The sequence below is a fragment of the Gavia stellata genome, chromosome 24, assembly GCF_030936135.1.
Source record: "Gavia stellata isolate bGavSte3 chromosome 24, bGavSte3.hap2, whole genome shotgun sequence".
In the NCBI taxonomy this organism is placed as follows: domain Eukaryota; kingdom Metazoa; phylum Chordata; class Aves; order Gaviiformes; family Gaviidae; genus Gavia; species Gavia stellata.
This window is the reverse complement of record NC_082617.1, coordinates 11797228-11819338: the sequence shown is the minus strand read 5'-3', so window position 1 is coordinate 11819338 and position 22111 is coordinate 11797228. Positions and strand designations below refer to the sequence as shown.

Genomic DNA, 22111 nt, shown 5'->3' with positions numbered 1-22111 from the left:
GGAGGAAAGAACAAGCTACACCATTTCCCAGTCCCTTTGGGGATGATAAGTGGATGAAGTGCTTTGGGCTTGAGTTGTTCCTTCTTCCCCACTACTCCCCCTTCCCATGTTTACCTCCAAACTTTCTCCAGAAGTTGTAATTAATGAGAAATTGCAGAGCTGAAGTTACCAAGGCATGCACCTCTCTGAAAGACAAAGCAGCAAAGACTACGCACCACCTCATCATGCCATTCTCTTAAAGCAAAAGTATGGTTAGAAAAGTGACAGCGTGGTAACAGCCTCCTGGAGCAGGGCTGCTTTCGGAGTCACCTTTAGTCATTTTGGTGACAAAAATACATTTTTACTCCTTGTTATCTCTGCAGAACACACACAGCTAGGGGAGCCTGCGCTGCACTGTGACCCAATTAGTGCAGTCGTCCGGTCGCACAGCTGAACCCTGTTCAGCTATGACTAGAGAATCCTAGTGAAGATGACGTGAACGACACTTGACCCCACAGAATTTGTTAGTGATGATGATAAGCAGAGCTAGCCTACATTTATTTTGCAGATCCAAGCAGAATATGGAGGGCCATGGAAAAAAAAAATGTTCTAAATTGGACACGTTTGAGAAATACTGAGTCACAAGCCTCAAGCTGCACAAGGTCGTTTTTGCAGTTTCTTTTTTTCAAAGCAAACCCTAGATTTTATTATATAAAGCAGTGTTGGCAACACTTAGAATATGCACTCTTTTTTAGCAAAGCCCTTTGCGGCATGACTCTAGTTTCGGTCTCAGAGAAGCTTGCAGATGCTACTGCATCTACTTTAAGAAGAGAATTAGTTTTATATTGCAAAATATTTAATTAATTTCCTGTTAAAATGAAAGGAAACAACAAAATAGTTATACAATTTTACTAGTTTATATTTCAATTCATGAAGTATACACACTGCAACTATGCTACCACAATGTCCACGCATCTAATATTGATGGAGTTACAGTATTTTTTTTTTTTGGTATTAAACAATAGAGATAATGTATGCAGTTAAGGAAAAAAGCTTGGACATAGCATGTTCTATTCCATAGTTACAGAGTACATTAGCTAGCATTAGTACAGTAAACAAGAAAAAGGTAGAAATACAAAATAAACCAAATATCTTTATATACAAACCAGTGCCTCTTATTGTTACCAGCTTATACTCACACTGCACACAAAATTTATCCACTGATGCAATAGATACTTCAGCATAACACAAACCATTATAAATTAAAAAAATTACAAGGTGCAAAACTCCATTCTACAGCTTTCTGGTGAGAACTCAAGACAATCCAATGAATAAGAAATCCAAGCACGTTTAGCACCTATTAGTGCAACTGCATCGAGCGTGAAAAATGACCTACACAACCTCTGAACATGTTACCAGAGAAGCAAGTTGGATAGCTATAGATGCTCGCAGCTACACTCACGCAGTGATTTTTGCCTCGTATATATCTCAGTTTATTGTTTCTTTGTCCCATTCATACTTATGTGCAAAACTAAATCCTGGAAGCTTTCTCACAGCTTCACAGAAGGCCTGCTACAGCCGGGTAAAAACAAACAAACAAAAACAAAACAAAAAACCTGACAAAAAAACAAACAAAAAGACTCAATTAAATGTCAGACCATCCACATAATTAGTACTTATTAGCAGTCCTGGTGTTGGGGATTCTAACGCTGTTGATATGTGGATCAAACAATGTGACACAGAAGTGAAACGGAAATTTGCCAAGAATTCTCATTATTCTTGTCTAGCACTTAGACAAGTCTCCCAGCCTCAGGTTGTGAATTTGTTTGGCAGCCCATGCCAAAAAAGCCCAGAGTTGCATAGAATTGATTAGTAACAGAAAGAAATGCCAAACACAGAGAGATGGATGCTGCATCTACTAAAACAAAGTGGGGTTGCTCGACAGGAATGCTGAAATCATCCCCATTCATAAAGCAAAACATGTTACCTCCTACTCTCCATATCCTACCTCTGGGGACTGCTTTCTGGCACTGATGTAGTTCTTGCTGAAGTTGTCTTTTTTGTTGTTTTTTTTTTTTCCTTTTTTCCTTTTTTTTTTCTTTTTTTACTGTGTTAGTGACACTTTTCCTTTCAAATAAAATATTAAAAAAGGTTATAACTGTAAAAAAACCTATCATATGTAAACTTAACAATTAGGGTTTGGTAAGTTCTCGTACCTAGTCTGTGAAAAGCCTCCAGCCAGACCGCAGAATGGAGTGTTTCTCTGAAGAGCTTCAATCTAGCTACATCACCTGTTAAATATCAGTAGTATGAAGATCCCATGTCTAGCAATAAAACCTTTCCTGTGTTTCCATCCTCTTTATCACTGACCTATTGAAATCCTGACATGCTGTGTTTCTATTTTATTTACATTCTGGTCCTCTCATGTCACAGAATTAAACATCTGGCCAAGGAAGGCAACAAAAGGTGTTGTGTTAGGAAGGTATGTTTGACAGAGCTGCTTTTCAACAAGTCTCTTTTCCTTGGACTCCAGTCACTGTTTTTATAGAGCTTATTGTTCTGTTGAACCACGTTTTCTTTGCAGCTTGTACTTCATTCAATGCCAGACCCAAATGGTGCTCCAAATCCTGCAAATGGAAGAGTAATTTCATTAACTTGTTATGTATTCACCGCACAAGCTTGTATGAGTTAAACTTCGAAGGCTCTAGGACATCTACAATCTCTTGGCCACTTCAGAAGTTAAACAAGTCTTACATAAATTAAAAGTAGCACAACAAGCTGTGGAAGGAAAAAAAAAAAAAGCTTTGAAAAGCAAAACAAGACTTGTGTCATTGCCCTTAGTGAAACATTCACCTTTCTTCAGTTCATCCAAACCCTTTAATTCTTTCCCATCTGAGAAGGAGCTATTCCCACAGGAAGTGGACTTTCTACAAGCTAATTTTTACCTTTCTGTGAACAAGAAGCACTGACGTAGCAGTTTTAGACTAAAAGAACAATGTTGTCATATTTTACACAAATACCTCAAATACCTGGAGTGCTTTCCAGTCATGTTTTAAGAAACATGTCTAACATTTGTCACGTTACTTCTTCATTTAACACTGATTGCAAGATAAAGAAATGCATGATTCAGTACTTTGTCAGAGCTTGGATTTCTTCCAAGAAGTTGCAGAAGATCAGTCAGTTAAGTACTGCACTGCAGCCAGGCAGATGTCTGGAAGTTGTACTAGCTGGTAAATACAGTTCATGCAATTTCAATTATTTTGTCTGCATACACTAAGTTTCAGACCCAATGTTTGGTTAAATAACCCATGCAGGAAATAGCAGGTTACAGCTTCAACCAACAGGATCCGTGCCAATCCCTCTACAACACACACATTTTTCTAGGAATGCAGACATACCATATAGACAACAAAATGAACCTCCAAAGCATTACCTGTATTTTACATTCCGCCTCCACAAGCTGCAACTTGGTCTGGGCCAGCTCAAGCTCCATTTCCCTCAGCTGGTTTTTCAGCGTTTCCTTCTCCTCATCTGTGTCCTCATCTGAACCGTCCTTGGCAGAACTAGCAACCTTCACACGGCCTTCTTTATTGAAGAACTCCCGGCAATGCTCACAGTCATCCACTTTTTGCTAAAGTAAATACCTGATTGTGAATGCTTGCATTGAAGTGCTGGTGATATGATCAAAGCCTTTTCCTACCTCTGCTCTGGAAGAGCAGCACAACACGAGAGGGACCACTAATGACTTGCAAACTCAGGAACTTTGGGGAAGCACAGCCAAGCAGGAACTCCTGCCACCCCCAGATTTATGGGCTCTGGAAACACTGCTGTATTTTTGGTAACACTGTATTGCTACAATAATGGGCTCTGTACTGCCCACATGTTACTTTATGGTAAAAGACAGACAGAGAAATCTCCTCCAGAAAAAAAAGACCCCTCAAAAAAAAATAATTATTGCCCAGCATCAACATCAGTATGTAACCAACAAAGCATGGGAGAGAGCTGACAGTTATTCATCTCTTCTCCAAGATCTCCCCCTTATAATCTTCTTTCCAAAACTGTAAGTCACTAAGGAACTCTCTTTCAACCACCATTTTAGTAATGAAATAAAGTGTGCTTGCTGTTACAATTTTGCTAAGAGATTTAAACATTGTAGACTGTGCAGCTATCTGGTCTCTTACCCGTATTTTCTCAATTTCAGCTTTATTTGCTGTTTGTTGCTTTTCCAGTCGCTCACTCAGCTGGGAACAAATCTGACAAGCAAAATTATGTTACCAGACCATTTGTAAGTGTAAATTTCCTCCCAAATGAATGGTAAAGCACAAATAAATGCTACAGGAATACTAACATGGATAGTCTGAGGGCTCTTAGAAAGCCAGGAAAATTGGGATGCTGCATTAAGTTGTCTCATTGTACATATTCTCATGCTCTACATATTCTTCTACGCCCACAGGAAAAGGTGCAGTTTCAACATAAGTTATTAGCAGTTTGGCCTTGCTAAAGGAGCCAGAAAAGGTTAGAAATAGCATAGCTCTTTTTGTTGCCTTTGGGATAAAGACAGACAGAGTAGTAAAAAGAACAGTTCATTCCTCAAGACCTGTGTGAAGACTTAAGAATGTTTTGAAGGTTATGGGCCCACTAAAAAGATACTGAATTTGCTCCCTTGATACCTTACGATCAGGAGCTTGAATCCCAAAGCAAAATCTTTGAAACAAAAAAGGCATCTTTTTTATTTCTTACGTGCAGTGACCATTTGATTGAAGAAGGGAAGCTGGGACAGAACTTTTTTTTGGAATGAGGTGAACCTTTGATACACAAGAGCCCATTTGAACAACATTAGGCTGTAACTGAGGCTGTGGTGACTGATGACCTACAAATACCTACATCAAGGGCAAACAGAACTGACCACCAAGCATCAGGATCTCAGCAAAAGAAAATACAAAACCAACCACAAGCTTCCCATTTAAAATAGCTAAAACGTCTCCTCAACTGCACAGCACGAATTACACTTATTTCCAGAAATCTCCTAAAATACCTGAGAAAGTCTTGCAATTTGATAGCAAACATCATCAATAAGTTGTACTTACCTGTTTGTAGTCACCAATAATAGAGCTGTTCTTTTTGATCTCTGACTCTGCCTTATCTAGTTCCCTACGACACATTTCCTTCAGCTGCAGAAAAAAAGAAAAAGAAGTAAAGGGTTTATATATTTGTACAGTCTGAAAAATAACCAGGTGGTATTTCCTCTTTCTCCTTAACCTCACTGCTGTACTCTACACCAGGGAACAATGCTCTAGCTCAGCTCCATGCAGACAAGGAAAAGCTGGACTTTGGTGGCCATCACTGTTAGAAAAATTGACTATCTAAGAGAAGACAATATTAAAAAAAATTGCTGACAGTTGAAGTCCTATGCTGCCTCTCTGTGCAACAATCTCTGGCACAGTCTGTGCCTTCGTGATTTCAAATTAAAAATTCACTATCCTATGAAGCACCTGGCAGGAAAGCGAAGAATTCTGCTTTGCTGATGCCCTTTACGTTACAGAAGAGGGACAAACATGACTTAGAACATTAAGCCCTTCCCACACTTGTCACTATTTTTTTTTTTTTTTTAATTTCCGTACTGCACAGAAATGTGAAAATGACAGAAATGCCCCTAACCTGAGCTGATTCTTCTTCTAGGCGCCTCTTTTCTTCTTCTGCATCAATCAACTTCTGTTTGGTCATTAGCAGCTCCTTATTCAGAGCATCTGCCTTTTCCTCCGCCTGAAACACAAAGAGTGGAGCACAGCACTGAAGAGAGGCTTTCTTGCTGTGCCGATGCTGCTGGGTGGCCATGGGCACCGGCTCCAGTAGGACACAGCCAAGACTGCAGTCTTTTCATTCTGATTAATAAGGGCCTGTTCATTGTTATTAATAACAGTAAAACTTTATTCTGAAAATTATTTTTCTAAAAATTACCATCTGCAATGGCAAAGCAGCAACAAATCAAAATTAACAAACTATACCACTACACTCCATCACTCCAAAACTCCTCCTTGAATTCAGTGATTAGCATTAGCAAAACTGGAGTAGGGATTGCTCCAAAGAAATCCAGTAACAGAAATAACTTTTTGTTTCTCATCCAGACTGGAAGTTGACCAATACATTTTGAAGACAACAAAAGGCACAGAACAGTTCACAACGTGCAAGATCGATAAAAGACGATAACCACCTTCGACCTAAGTTCAATTTGCAAACATTCAACCTTGCAATGAAAACAGAGTTAATGAAAAATGCTTCTAGAACATTTTAAAAAAACCCAGAACTCTATGATCCCTACCAATGCATGTGATACCATCTTTATTATGTCACCCAGAAAATACTGCATGAAAAAACTTAGCTACCAAAGCAAACATAAGAGTTAGACCCCTCTCTCCTTTCCTCCCTCAGGAAAAGAGATGTCCCACCAGAAACCATACAATCCTTTTTTACTGCATTTTTTTTAAGAATAAAGACATATTGTTGAAAAATTTCAGGCTCTTTATAAACCACCAAAAACTCTCTCTGCAAAGTTAGGACACTTTTTCCTGTCTTATACACAGCAACACAGTACTTCCCAATAGGTGTATGAATTCTACATAAAAATAGATCAGTAACTCAGCTGATATATAAATCTTCAGAAAGTAGCTGTACCAATTCCCTTCAAAGGAAGAAAATCAAAAAGTGAATTTTAGTCCCTTAAAGTCCTGCTGATCCTTTAAAACAGATGGCAAAGGCAAAGAGAACATCTTTTCATTATACACGTTTTTTAAGCTGTTTCAAAGTTAAAGAAAACTGGGATGTGGGAGTCCAACAACAGTAGAAAAATGAAGCCTATTTTCTGGACTAGTGCAAAGGATATTAAGGAAATTCTTGTATTTCCAAATGCTTTGCTTTGATCTTTTAGGTTGCAAGATTTCAGACATTCCATGAAGGTATTAGAAAAGGTGTGTTAAACAATGTCCTTTGGTACTTTTCTTTCAGGACATCTGGCTAGTAGAATGAAATTTATCATTTCAGGATCCAATTAGAAGAATTAATCAGGGTCCTAAAGTAGGATCAAACCTACCTATCTCCTCCTGGGGGATAACCCAAATGCCACCAACATAATTTACCATCTTTGAAGGCATGACTATTATATATCCAATGAGGTATTTCAAAGATTTTGCTTAATTTTGTTCCTCTCCCAGCTCTCCATTTAAACGAATCAATGTAAAAGCATAACTGTGTCTCATAGGGGTTCAAGCGGCCACAAACAACAGTTAATAGCTGATACAAAAAGCTTCTTCAGTACATTTTTTGCTGGAGTCCACCCCGAGTGCAACCGCCAGGCAGTCTGCTTCGCCTCCTGTGAGCTATCTTTAATGAAATGACAAAGCATAGGTAACAGGAACTGAACATACCAATGCATTGTGAAAACCCTGCTTCTAGAACATACTTCTAAGATTTACAGATTTTAGTACTGAAGAGCAACAGATGTAATAAATCTGAAAGTCATAAACCAAACCTCATTAAGAGCAACATCCACCCATTAGCATCAACATTTACTATGAATATTATTCCAACAGCAAGTTTGCAGGAGACCGTGGGAAACCTTAAATTCTCTGAAGAAGGTAAGCTGAAGCATTTTAAAGCCTGTCATCTCCTGCACTGTATGATTTTCAAAAGTAATTTTCTTTTGAGATTTCAGAAATGCGCTTATCTCGGTACAGAACAAGAATGGCAAAACCTGAGCACTGGAACTCTTCCCCTCATCTCCCAGCGCAGATAGACTAAATGGGTTCTAGCCTACCACGCACGCTACAAACGGCAGTATCTTTTTGTCTCTGCACACCCTGTAAAAAACAGCATATCCTAATAAAATTTCCCAAACATGAGTATGTAAAGAAGGGAATGGGACAGCAAGCTTAAAAAAAAAATAAATCCTGTAACACAAAGCAAACCCAGAGTTTCTTCCTGAGAGCTCTACTGATATGGGGAACAACCCAGGATGATGAGTTCACATGGGCAGATTTCAACAAGCCAAATGGAAACCACAATAACATTTTCAGAGTTGTCTAAGGTACCTGAGAATCTGATTCCACTGAGAGCCAGACAGACTCAGACTTTCAAGTTTATTAGGCACTTTGCAAAAGCCTGTCTGCTGTGAAATCTTATTCATAAGAACACCAGTTGAAGGAAAACAGAATCCAGCATACGTGTTGTTATCTCTGTGGCAATTCAAAGACTTGACTTAGCTCCTCCTAGACTTTCTTTTAATATACATAGAGAAGAAAGCAACGACTCAAGTACAGGCTCAGAACCTCTCCTCTCCTCAAATTACTCTGAATGCTTTTCAGAGTAATTAGTATTTCAGTCACCGGTCCTGTTTCCCATGGACCTCTGACACATGCCTATATATCATCAGACTGCAATACGGACAGGGAGGAAAGAATCCTATCCCACCCAAATGAAAATACTCTATGTATCTCCTCTTCAACAAAAGGAGTAATGAGGAATCAGCCCTAGTGCCTTGTCTCTACTAGACAGCATAAAGACATGTCTTACATTGTCTAAATCTTTTCGCAGAGCAATCTTGCTGGTCACCAGTTCGTGTGCAAGATCATCATTTTCTTGCTCAAGCCTCATGTTTGCTTCTTGTAGGCGCCGGTTCTCACGCTGTGGGAAACAAAACAAAAGAAATCAAGAAAAAGGTCTTCCTAGGTGTTTGTCTATAAAACACAGTGCTTACTGTGCCTAAGCACAAATGCCTACCTTATATCTTAAGTATGCAAAAACAACTCTACCTGCATGAAATTCAATAAGGACAAAGCCATAGCTAGCCATATCGTAAATATAAAATGAAGTAAATAAAACATTAGCCTTGAGAAGAAACCACGTATAAGTAACTCTGTTCAGCTATTACTTATTGAGCTACAGAAATGTCTTCTGAAGACTGCAAAAGTGGGGGTGTCATTCTGCCATCAATACCTTGCCAGGAGGTTCCTACAAGTTCTGATTTTCTTGGCTCAAAACAGAATTTGCATGCTGGAAACAGGTGAGAGAAGAGGATCCTGGGAAAACCACTCTATTTTCTCCCTCCTGTTACAGCTCCCAGCACACAGACAGATATTAAAGAAAGTTTACATAAAACTCTTCAGCTTAAAATATATAAATTTACCTGCATATTTGTGTGTGTTATTGTGTTACATATACAAATACATAATTTTACATAGAAAATTTATTCCTATATTGTATTTATTTGATAAATAAAATATTTCTAAAATTATATACTTAACATACATCATTTGAAATTAGGGAGGGGAGTGAAGGCAGGATTATAATCAATGGAAGGCAGACTTATAAGGAATTAGGCATTTTCTTTCTGTTCATGGCTTTGCTGCAATCAGCATGTTACACAAGTGCTAGAAACGGGCTCTAGTGAAACAGTTGTATAAGCCCAAATATAAATTCATACTATTCCTTTTTTCATTGTGAAGGTGGGCTCAGAACAACCCCATCCCATTGCCAAAATATAGAGATTCACTTCATGGTCATGTAGCCGATTCCCCTGTTGTATCCAGTTTGGTCAGAAAACAAAAACAGCTCAAAGAAAAAGGAGTCAAAGTAGGAACTTCCTGCAGGTACTGTGTGTTAAATCAGACTGGAGTAGGTAAGTGTTACCTCAAATCTTTCTATCGGATCCTCCTGTTGAGCTTGCTGCTCTCTCATGGTATGATACTCCTTTTCATATTTCTTCAGCTTCTTTTGGCTAATCTAAATTAAAGGAGCCCATTAGTTCCTGCCCAGAACATCAATAAAAGAATACAATTCACAAAGGGTTATGGTACAAGCTTTAGGCAACTCCTGCCTTCTACAAAACACGGCTAATATCTTAACTCAACTTTGAGTACCAAACCCTTAGACAAGGTCAAAAATTCTATTCCGCTCAGTGTAATGACAGAAGCATCCCTTCCTCTTATCCTTTGGGGGAACATAGAAAAGCTTCTGAAAGGCAGCCACAGGAGCATCCTACCTGCATTTCCTTGGTGCTGCGCAGCTATTTGATGCTGCAAACACTACAGTGGCTTAGCATAAAAGATTGCCTCGAAACCCACAAGATGTGTTTGATTTTTGAACTAGCATGATGCTGAGGTTTCTTCAGCTGCTTTTTCAGCTGTAACAGTTACCATCATGCAGAAGTACTTCGTTTACTTTACATGAGACTGCAAACGCTGAAAGGGCAAGTGCAGGCTCAGCTGACATTTCTGCTAGTGTCACTCAAGCTCAGTAGAAAACAGTCCAGTCCCAGAGCTGCCTAGGTGTCTCGGCAAGCAGCAACAACTCAGAAGCACGTATGCTCTGTCCCCTGCTGCTCCGGGATTCGGAAGGCTGGAATTCTGTCCTCAGCTCTGACAGACACACAACACTAGGAAAGTGACTCTCTCAGGGTCCCAGCTTCCCCTTCTGTGAGAAGGGAGAGAAAGGTGGTGTTGAATTCAATAGTTTGCGCACAGCATTCAAGTCCTACGGGGACAGAGAACACAAGAGAACCTGTAACAGATCCTGACCAGCGTCTTTCCCGGTGTCTCCTGTCAGTTGTGCCATATGCTACAATGGTTTAGCAACACAGACCATGCCAAAACCACTGGGAGAGTTTCACATGCAAGTTAGTATGCATCTAAATTAAATCTCTAGTATTAAAAGTTGCTGCTGAACCTTTATTACTATTTCAGTAAACAAAATAAATTAAAAAGCTATGGCTATGTTTTCCTCTTTAAAAAAGCCTTGTCTGAGAAACATTTTAAACAAATTCTACATGCATAAATGACAGGCAGAATGGAAAACATGTTTAGTTTCTCTTATCTTTGGTTTTTCCTTAACCTTACTTGAAATGAAGTGTGGAAAACTGGTAGCTAGGCTCCCTCTAGTGAGAGCTGCACAGAAACATTTCACCGTACTTCAGCTGACATTTCTTCGGAGATGCCAGCCCGTTTAGCTGGAGTCAGCCCAGCCACATCACAACTGCAGAAGTTATTCTTACGAAGCGCTCCAAACAAACACGCAGAGTATTAGCCCTTTACTGACAAGGAACCCAGTAACCTCAGTTGATTATTTCACTGCTCTGCCCCTGCTGAAACACTGCCCAAATTATCGGGTTTCATACACCAAATCTCAAGCTATGTAAAGGTTGGATCTTGAGAAGTGAGGCATCCAGCCATGTGAGAAGAAAGGAAGGCAGGCATGCCATTGTATTTTCATCTTCTACTTTTCCAAGTGCATTAAACCAGTTTTGCCTCTAGATAGCAATAAAGAGGTGATTCTGAGAACATTTGCTATTGTCACTGGTTCTGGACATCGGAGCCCTAGAGGGAACCATGCCCTGGGGAAGTCAGCAAGGCCTTTGGGTTTGCATGGCGATAGAAGGCAGACGTGAATGCTGAAGTCCCTCCACAGTTTTTCAGGGGCACAGGAGGCAGCAGTAACTCTGTTAACATTTGACTGCAACACTGAGGAGTGACTTTAAGAATCCAGTGCTGTCTCAAGCTGATCATTTACCGACCTCCTTTCCAGCAGAATGCTGTTGTAATCACAATGCCTTAGCCAGGCTACTTCTCCCTTCCTATAAATGATTTATTTTGACATCAGGCCCTTTTCTGCTCAAAAACATTTCCAGATACAGAGCTGGAGATTTCTACTGACAGCAAAGGACTTCTATTTTAGGTCAAAGAAAGCAATTATGTGCAGCACTCCCATCAGGGACAACACACACGGATGTGATACAGAATTGTTCAGCATCTGTGCAGAGCCCAGTAGCAGTCTGTACTTTCTCCATAACCTCCCATTTAATCCCCCCAAAACCACACAGCACTCAAGGAAGCAGTGGCCAACCTTGCTGTGTTCTGCTCAAGAAGACTGTTTGCTTTAACTACTTCACGCAGCACTGGGAACGCAGGGAATTTTGGCAGAGTGGGAAGAGGAACAAGTTGTTATTCAGAAACAGGAAAGGCAAATACACCCATTACACATGATCTGAACCAGATGCACATGCAACATCTAATCTGTGGCTAATGTAAACAACTGGACAGCTAATACAGCTTACTTTATTCTTGATGATTCTGTAACTTCTACACTAGTTTCATATGCTTGAACCCTATGCAGAATACCATTATGCATACTGCTACTACACCAGGAGTACAAGATGCCTTGAATGTTAACATACTGGGGAAGTTGTGTACTTAGGCACTGATGCTACAAAGAATTCCCCTACTGAATTTTAAGGAAAAGGGATACTTTGAACCATACAGGTGTATTTGACTAAAAATTAATCTACATGAAACTGTAAAGAAAGAATCAAAGCTTCCTTAAAATACACTAAATAAATTATCAAGTTCCATTTTAGAACTCAATCGTTACATCTATAAAGAGGAATCAATAACTTCCTAACTGTAACTTTTTTTGGAAATTTCACTTTAAGGGCTTATTCCGAAGTGCCCATATAAAGCTTTAGTTACAGTATTTACTTGTTAGAAAAGCAATTGACTTTCAGCTGTGAGGTAATGCAATATTTGCTATATATAACTGAAGTCTTAATGTCAAAGGCTAGAACTTTTATTTCATATAGTTACATTTAAGAACTAGGGCTTAGTGGGCAATTGAAATCTAAAAAAAAAAACCAAAAAACACCAAAACTCACAATCAAGCAAAAAAAATCCCTCCGCTGTTTACCTCAGTAGTTCAAAGATACAGCTGAGCTTACAGAGCTCTCTGAATAAATTCTATTAAGAGAACAGGAATTACTGAGATTAATTAATTTATGGGGCTGTATCTCTCCAGTCTACAGAACTCACCGAACTCTAGTTTCTATGTTTCTATTCTGTTCAAAAGAAGGCTCCTGTAAGGACCAGAGATGACATTTTACTGTGATACATGGTTTCCGGTATGTAAGTCAGAAGTCTAATTATCATCAGTATTTCCTAAACATTGACTGTACGATCAGTTAATTGATGATTTGTGGGAGAAGTCAAACAGCTGTGACGACCACATTAAGACAGTCTAGATTAGCTTGCTAGGCTCAAAACACCCTCGCAGAAAGCAGTAGGTATTTACAAAAGATTCATGTTCAGAAGCATCTGCACACCAAACACCGTGCGGTACGCCAGAGCTCTACTTCCAACCAGAGTGTCTTAGCACTTGCTTCCAGTACCCAAATTGAAAAGCCAAGAAGGAAGCCAATACTGTAAACCTCCCACATGGGCTGCTCATGAAAAACAATGCTTTTTTGCATTATTAAAAAACTGTGGCAACTCTAGACAACATACAACTCAGCCAGCACTTTATTCAATTTCATATAAAGTAGACCCTCTTTAGACTACAAAGATCGTAACAGATCAACCTATTATTGTCAGCTACCTAGAGTACAAGTGAAATAGTCTTGAACGGGAAAATCACTTAAAATGCTTTTCAAAAAAGCAGCATATAACCCCGGCCATAAACCAGTGACAAATCAAAACCTCACACAGGGAATACATAAACCTCAAGGTCATTTCCCTAGTTTGACTTGTAAGAAATTTTAAATGCCGAATCGTATTCCTTCATCTCCCTAAAAGATCTGTAAATTGGTCAATGAATTTTTAATGAGCTCCCTATTGCAGTTCATAAACATCACATGCACCCACAATTAAAAATAGCCATTTTCTGTCTGAAAGATGACATTCTGTTTCTGCATTATTTACTCTGTTTTACTGTTTCTGCATTATTTACTCTGTTTTACACGAAACCTCTCCCCACTACTTCTCGATGAAAGATATTACCCTGTTTACAGCTACTACTGGAGAAAGATTTAATCAAAGAACTGCAGAGACGTCTGCATTTATTTATATTAGTGCCATTAGTCATTTAAGTGTTTTGGGTTTTATTGAAGTAGTCTGATTTTTAGTAGCACTGAAGATTGCTTTCTGAAAGCCACTCTGTTTCTGAGTCCTCCAGGTGGGCCCATATCCCTCTGAGAATCTTGGGGCTTTACTGTGTTTCACTGTAAAGCATCTGCAAAGTATTTGCATTTGGACAAGCGAGTTGCAAAGTTACGTACGGAGACAGAAATTGTACCCATTAAAGATATGCTTGCAGTTGCTATCACCACATCTTTACCTTCATATTACATGCTAATTCCATCAGCTTTTTTGCATTTTCTTCTGAACGATATCTCTTGGGCAGCTGCACACGGAAGAATTTTAAAGCGCCTTCAAAGTCAGTCAGTAACAAATCATCCTTGGTAGTCTAGAGACAAGGAAAGGAAAACCAGTAACTGCAAAGCAGATTTTGTACAATTACTGAATTCCCAGAGACAATAACGCAACAACACTTTTGTAAAGCTCCAAGAACATAACCACTTTTTAACCTTCTGCAAATGGTGTTTGTTTCTATTTCTGCAACCTTCTATTTCCCTGCCACCCCACCCTCAAAAGCACTGTGCTGTACAGGGCACGCCAGGCAACAGCACATGTAATACAGGAAGTTGTTAGCTTTTTTAAAAAAAAAGCATAATATTTTTGTAACAGGCATCTTAATTTTTTATGTTGTGCATGATGATGCATAAACCACGTGTAACATTGGATACTCACTTTTAATAATCCCAGTGCAACGTTAAAGATAACACTTATTCCCTGGAGAGAAAAATAATGACAAAATAAATTAATTTCTCAGTATTTACAAGCCTTGATATTAATTTATTTGGTGGGGTTTGTTGTTTGTCGAGTTTCTGTGGAAAGGAGAGCCAGGATACAAGTGTAATCAGGTGCTATATTAAATCACAAGCCCAGAGAACGACTTCGCAAACAATTAGGAAAGTATCTTTGCTGGATAGCCACTATAGATAGCAAAACAATGTTTCTACACAGGTTTTACTATCTCCTCAGTAGTTTGAAACTCTGAAATGATGGAGGCACTATTGTGTACTTTATTTTATTTTTAATGACTAGTTGGTCAGCTCAAGATCATTTAATTTTCATATAGCAACTTCTGAAAACACTGGATTCAAATGCAGCAATATATCAATCAATATATTAAGTTCTGGTATTAAAAAACTGGGATAGTTCGTGTAATGAAAAAGAAAGTGACTCACTTTAGGACAGAGTCCCACGTCATCTATTTTGCCACCACTTGTTAGAAGTGTTTTATTTATATTGCCCAATTAAATCCAGTTTTGATAGTCAGTAGCAGCATATACCTTCTTAAGGGGTACCTTTGATAATCAAGACACATTGCTCATCTTATTTCAAGATTTTCTTTTTCCCACTAAATTATTCTTCCGCTATTACTTTAAAACTAAAAAAAACCCTTAAAACTTCACTATGAACACATTTACTATTTATGAATTGAAAATGTGTTTCTAAACAAATAGAACTGATTTTCTCGATACCATCTGTTGCTTTCTATTACATTGGCACATGGACAAAGCAAGCAGCAGACAGATACAGAGAAAGGGTAAAAACACTGACCAGGAGATTTACGAATGCTGAAACCCTTCAGTAAAGGAAATGCAGACAAACTGCCACTTCACAGTAACAACTGCAGATCCAATGAAGAATGAATGCATAATGTTAACCAGCGGGTAAAAAAGCAAATCATTAAATAACTCAAGGATGCTTCAGTACAAAATGTGATTTGTCCACTTGTGTTAATAAGCTCTGACTCAAATTACACTACTTACCAGCATACCACCAAATACACTGTTCTAAACATGATTTCATACAAAATCTCAATGTAAAGAATTTTGCTCTTTAAATATATGCTGTGAAGTATAAAGCGACTTCATGTTTCCAGGAAAAACAGCTCCAAGCTTGTAGATTACCAGCATGAGAGTTAGCTGGGCAATTTTATACGCAATGGCCTCCATGCAATAATATTCCAGAAAAAATAAGTTATCATTGTGTAGAATACAATTTAACAACAGAGGAATCCGCATATTTGTAAATTAACTCTCATCCCATAAGCACTGTACAGAATCGCACATAGATTCAACAGGGTTATAAGAAATAGGAGATTATAATCTTTTATATAGATATTGACTCCTAATTTGTATCTTTAAAATGCTGAGAACTCTTTTCATTGCAGAAACGTAACACTTCTACATAAAAATAATTATCATGTGCCTAGCTCTGCAAGAACAGATAGTAACAAGGACATGAATCAAGACAGTGAGAATCTGTCAAAAGTTGCTAGCAGTACAAGTCTCCAATTATAGCACATACCTCACATAAAAGTAAGTCAATAATATGGAAGACCATGTAGAGAGGGAATTTTGCAGTGAACAGGGTAAGGAACCACTGGGAAGCATACATGTGCGCTTCAAGGCTGATGTCCAGGAAGTGGTTATACAGATCAGGAATGTATTCCTAACAATAAAACAAAACAAAACAAAACCCCACATAAATACTGAAAGTTAATTTATACTATTTTGGAATCGCGGCTGAAATCCCAAAGTAACAGAAGTAAGTAGGGCAGAGTGACAATCAGTGCAGCAAGGCAGGCTTCGGTATCCACCCATGCCTGACAAGACAGCTGCCTGACGTGCTAAAGGACCTTCTAAGGATGCCGAGGCTTGCCCCGGCGTGGGTGCTCAGGAGGACACTATATCACGGGCACAATGAGTGCAATCCCCGAGCTCTCACCTTAGCAGGAAACGCAGCCAGGGGATGTGCTTGCACTGCAAAGCCAGTCTGCGGTGTGCCTGCAGTGAGCTCCGAAGTCACTGGTATGCCAGGCCAGAGGAGAGCCACCCCAACTGGTCAGACACGCCTGCCTTCCAACTGACTGCACACTACCAGCGGCATCAGACTAGTTTCTACTCTTAAAACCACCTCCAATATGGATAGCCCTCACTCTTCATCCTTACTAAGAGGTCACAAACACTATTCATGTGTAAGATAAATTGCTAGTTTTGAATTGCAGGCTCTGATCCATTCACTTCACCCAAGTGTGAACACCTACCTGCATGAGGCGCTCCAGCTGATAGAACTTGCAGTGCAAATCTTCGAAGTTTTGTTTGAAAAGTTCCCTGAGTCCATAATCAAACATGATTTTGACCAGAACACTGAAAGCTTGCTCCTCAGGCATCTGTGAGAGAGGAAAGTGTATTTATCACAGAGCATTTACATCTTTCATATCTGTTCCATTTGCCCTTACCTCCCTTCTCCTCCCTCTTACAGAAAGGCCAGTTGTCACTCCTTCTTAACCTGGCCCTACCCAGCTTAAAAGTAAACAAGAATATTAACACACAAAATGAGGTCTAGTGTTGCAAACAGCATTTCATTCTTATTCTGTGGAATAAACTACCACCTCTCAATCGCCCGACTAAAAACACATCTTTCAGCAATCAAGACCAAAGCAGTTTCTTAGCATCTTTGTTCCAAATCATGTCAGAAGCAGAATCCTACAGATTTTGAACAGCCTAACCCCTTGTCACCTACGTAACTAAGACAGAAGCAGTATTACTAGACAATGTTAAACAGGATCTTTCCCTTATTCTTAATGGTGTATTTACCTTTTTAAATGACATTATTACATTTGATGTTTATTTATTAGATGGCATGAATAAGAGAGACCAGTAACTGCTAACAAAAGTTCCACGCATCACAACTCAGCATTGGTTTGGGGAAATTCAATCCCCCTCTCCTGCCAAAAACTGAAGAAACACTCATCATGGCTCGTCAGTGTTTAAACATTTTTCCCTGACATCAAAATTCAGTTTTCATATTTCCATAGTAAAGTCTGACTTCAGGTCAATCACTTGTTCCTGTAAAGGACAGACCATTCATCTCAAGTATTTTATTATTAGTCTGCAGATGGAGTTTGTTAAAACTGAAAACTTTGCTGAGACATTCCAAACTGGTAGTGAAGAACTTGCAGAAACTTAATTTCCTTTTCTGCAACATTTCTTTTTAGTATTTATTTTCCCTAGCAGCCACACTCCAAAGGCTGACTTCAAAGAGAACCAAATAAAAAGAAACTTATTTGAAATTTAGCCTTTTTAAATGCATATGTTATTCCCAGAAGCAATAGCTATTGTTAAAGAAAGAACTCTAGAATAACGCATGGTTCATTCTTGACAGTGAGTTTCTCTAATGCAATGGATACTAAAAAAACCAGACATATGACAATGAAACTTAGATGCTTTTTTAGCACGTTTCAGTTAAAGTGTTCAGTACTCCTATCAGAAAGCATCACCCTCTTGATCTGATTCAGTGTAGTAATAAAGAACTAATTGCTCATCAAGTAAGTATTTCAGATTAGAGTTACAAATAACTAAAAGGTTGTTATCATTAATCATTTGGCTTTTGTTTCAGAAGAATGGCATTTACAATCTCTTCTATATTCTCCACTGACTCTACAACATTACGGAAAATACTCCACTGAAGACCAGACTTCCTCTTCCACTGAAAACTGCAGAGAAGTCTTCATACCTAGTTCTCTCTGGTAGCAGCAATCACTAAAAAGGAGCTGGGGAAAAGGAATCTCAAAACACTACTGGGCTTAGGAACTCTGTTCAGTTTCAACTACCCATGCTTGCAATAGACATGCTGATAAAAAGCAGACGTTACTTTAAAAAAGAACGGTCTATAAATAATTTGTACAGATTTCTAATCCTCTCATATTTCCCAAGTGTGAGTAAATCTAAAGTTTTTGCTTTGGATATACAGTAAGGATGAATCTCTCTAGCTTCTGAACAAGCAAGCAATTAAAGGGTATTAGTCTAATGAGATCACTTCTACCAACAACAATTAAATTTAAAAAAGCATAATTCAGTATCTTTAAAAAAACCCTAAAACATTACTGTATCCTTCACTAACCTCTAAAAGCAGCACAAAGGCCTACAGTACAACAGCCCACACAGGCAGCATATTGTTCAAAGCACTGAGACCTAAACCTGACATCCCATCAATGTCATAAATACACTTCTGTGTATACAAGACATATGGCAATTACCATCCATATTTCTGACTGATTCCAATAGAAACGACTTCTAAAAAGCTTAAATCTGACCTTGAAACCTTTTAACAGAAACATTTACTGTGTTGTCTTATATACAAATTCCGTGCCTACTAGTGATCATGAGTACAAGCCTGCAGAGTTTCGAATGGAAGGGGTCCTGAAACAGAAACACAGTGAAATGAATGCTGACTGTAGGCAAGACTCGTTATGAATACCACAGTAAGTTTTAAACAATGTACTCTTCTCTGTCTAAAATCACATTATTATTGACCAACATTTAAGCGGGTATGTGGCCTGCAACCCTACTAGTTCAAGAGTTATCAACGTTTTGTTCTAGGCAAGTGGAGCCGTATTTATTCTTAAGCTTAAAACCCACCACTTACATGCAGAAGCAGCACAGCAGCAAGAAACGATTGGCCTTGACAGTAGCCAATCTCTTCATCATAGACAGAATAGGCCTAAAAAAAGAATCAAGATTTTACAGCACATCTGTCTCGAGCTACAAACACAAAGAAAACAAAACACTGCATTGAACATAGCTCCATAAAATTTTCACGGGGTGCATCAGCTGTCATTCCAATGAAGGGATAACCTGTATGAAAATCAGACTGTGATATACAGTGGCAGTGGCTGGTTACCGTGATGCACCAAGACCGCTGCAGCCTGTTAAACCACTTATCTGAGTGCTTTTACCTCTAAACAGGTGCTACAGGGACGTTAGGGAGAAGGAGAAACACCAGGAACACAGAAGAAAGAGTGCTGGAAGTTTAAAACAGTCCAGCTGAGGTAACTGAATACAACAACAAGCTGTCCATTTTTGCTAATTTCTTCCTTTTAATAAGCAACTTCAATGCATGCCTATGGCTATATAACATCTATGGGAGGTACGTAGTTATCTCCAGTTTTAAAGACAACTATGTATGACAACAACAGCTTACGGCATACATTACACGTAAAGGACACACCCAGTATCAGCACATTTCTTGTTCAGGAGGCAACATCAGTGTTATTTCCTGCATGTGTCCCTAACTTTGCCAGCACAACTTAGACAATATTGACAAGTAGGGAGCATGCTGCTGCCAAAGGTGAGCTGCTCTTGATCACCATGGAATTAGCCCTCATCTCCATCACAGCATATAATTTGTCCAGCTTGATACAGGCTGACATGTCTGGCATCACATGAAGTCTCTGTACCAAACACCTTAGTGTTCAGGAATCCAGAAGGGCTCATCACCTTAGGTCTCCTATCTGAATGGCACTACAACCAGCTAAACATCCGCAACGAAGAACCAGACTGAGTCTAGTGCCAGAGTCTGTCTCCATGACACGGTTAACTGTAATACATACACATTCTTCTCAGATAACAGTTACGTCTGTTAATGATGTTAAATACAAGTTACTAAAACCAGTCAAGAAGAATTTAAAGAATACCTTGCATATTTTGTACAGGGAGTCCTGGCCATCTCCCCCAGTATCTTTAAAATAATCATGAGCAGGGAACGTTCGATTGATGTCTCGGGTGATAGCACTGTCTTGCGGAGACTCCTATTAGAAAAAAAATAAAAATGTAAATTAAAACACATCAAAAGAATATAAATTACAATATGTTAAGGACTGAGAGTTAGGAGATTGGCATTGTGTTCTGTGCACTATTCTAAATTTAACAAAACACAGTCTACTCAACCAGAACAGACTGCCTGCAGGCTGGCAGCTCCAGATCACAATCTTGATAGATTCGGTTACCTAAGCACATCTGGGAACGGTCAGTGAGTGGCAGAAAAAGCAGACACACAAAAGTGTTCCAGGACATTGCAATGCAGACAGCAGCCTTTCCTTGGAGACTTCTGAACACAAATACTGCCCAGTCACATTTCTTCTATCTCGCAACTGCGGAGAGTAACAGTCAATTGTAAGCAGCTGCATGCTGCTGTCCAAAATTCTGTCCCTTAGTTTCAGCTAAAGAAACCACTCTTCTCCCCCTCCATAGAATTAAGACAATAGAAAAGTAGAAAACTGAGTATGAGCCGGAGAAAGACAGCATCATATAGTAAAACGTAATATAATGCAGGGACAGTAGCTTGTATGAGCTGGCCATTTCAGCATGAGGAAGATGGAACGTTGTTCTCTACATTGCTCTGATGCAATCAGTTTCAGATGCCTTAGACATTCGGGAAGCTGAACAGTAACGAATAGCACACAATTAAGAAAACTAGTAAATGTGAACAATGGACTGAAAAGACCAATGGGAAGAAACACCAAGCAAGCCTGCATCAAGGGCAAGTGCTACACAAAAGACAGTGAAAATTCTTGGTAGAGATGAAAGAATTTGACAAAGTGTAACAATTAAATACAGTAAACAGTAAAAGGGAAACTTAGGGCCTTTTCCTCCCAACTTTTAGCTGAGCGATTTAAACACCAAACAATCTCCATGAAATTAGTTGGCAATACTGGCCTCAAATAGCCCACCCTACTAGGACCTGTCAGTATTGCTAAGGATGGCTTAGAAGGAATCCTAGTCCTACCTTGGCAAAGGTTTCCAGAATATGGAAGGAAGAGGTTTGTGTCAGGCACATCATGAGAAACCATAAGCATTTGTGAACAACATCCAGCTTAACCTAATTTGCCCTCTACAACAGATTGACATTCTGAATGGGAAAATAAGCAGGTGCCATTCCCACACTGAGGCCATCTCGGGTCTCTGCCAATATTAGACATGCGGCTGAGTGAGATGTTCCGACCCATCTCGTTCAGTTCAGTTTGAAACTATTTCTAGTGTAGTCATTTAAGCCACAGCTCATAGCACTGCAAGGAGAAGTATCCTTTGAAAACATAAAAAACTACCCTCCCCCATTACCAAATGAAGTAATTTGCTTATTTAGGAAGCCAATGGAAATAGTGCATATACATCATACGTCCTCCTTTAATACAGAAAACAATAATAAGAAATACAGATTTTAAAAACACACACCGAACAGTGACACAAATGAAAAAATTACTAACCAGGCACACAGAAAATAGCCGTCAAAAGGCTTGACGCAGTTCCCAAAACCTTTACTTTACAAGGAACATTTATGGAATTTGGAAGACTAAGCAGCTTCTTCCATGTGGATGGAAATGGACTGCTGAAAGAGGCTGCGAAGTC

At 39.1% G+C, this 22111-nt stretch overlaps 1 protein-coding gene across 1 annotated transcript in view; it reads right to left on the bottom strand.

Moving 5' to 3' along the window:
• Positions 1-883: 883 nt before the first annotated feature.
• The window catches only part of RABGAP1 (RAB GTPase activating protein 1), a 68451-nt gene continuing 47223 nt past the window's right edge, over positions 884-22111 (bottom strand). The window contains exons 13-25 of the mRNA XM_059828659.1: positions 20401-20514; positions 19353-19427; positions 16969-17094; positions 16230-16373; positions 14601-14642; positions 14128-14256; positions 9661-9753; positions 8545-8655; positions 5638-5742; positions 5067-5150; positions 4161-4232; positions 3413-3610; positions 884-2606 (exon numbers count right to left, since the gene is read on the bottom strand). Of these exons, the coding sequence (XP_059684642.1) occupies positions 2484-2606; positions 3413-3610; positions 4161-4232; positions 5067-5150; positions 5638-5742; positions 8545-8655; positions 9661-9753; positions 14128-14256; positions 14601-14642; positions 16230-16373; positions 16969-17094; positions 19353-19427; positions 20401-20514 (1416 nt within the window). The 3' untranslated portion in view covers positions 884-2483. The remainder of the gene's footprint in view (positions 2607-3412; positions 3611-4160; positions 4233-5066; positions 5151-5637; positions 5743-8544; positions 8656-9660; positions 9754-14127; positions 14257-14600; positions 14643-16229; positions 16374-16968; positions 17095-19352; positions 19428-20400; positions 20515-22111) is intronic.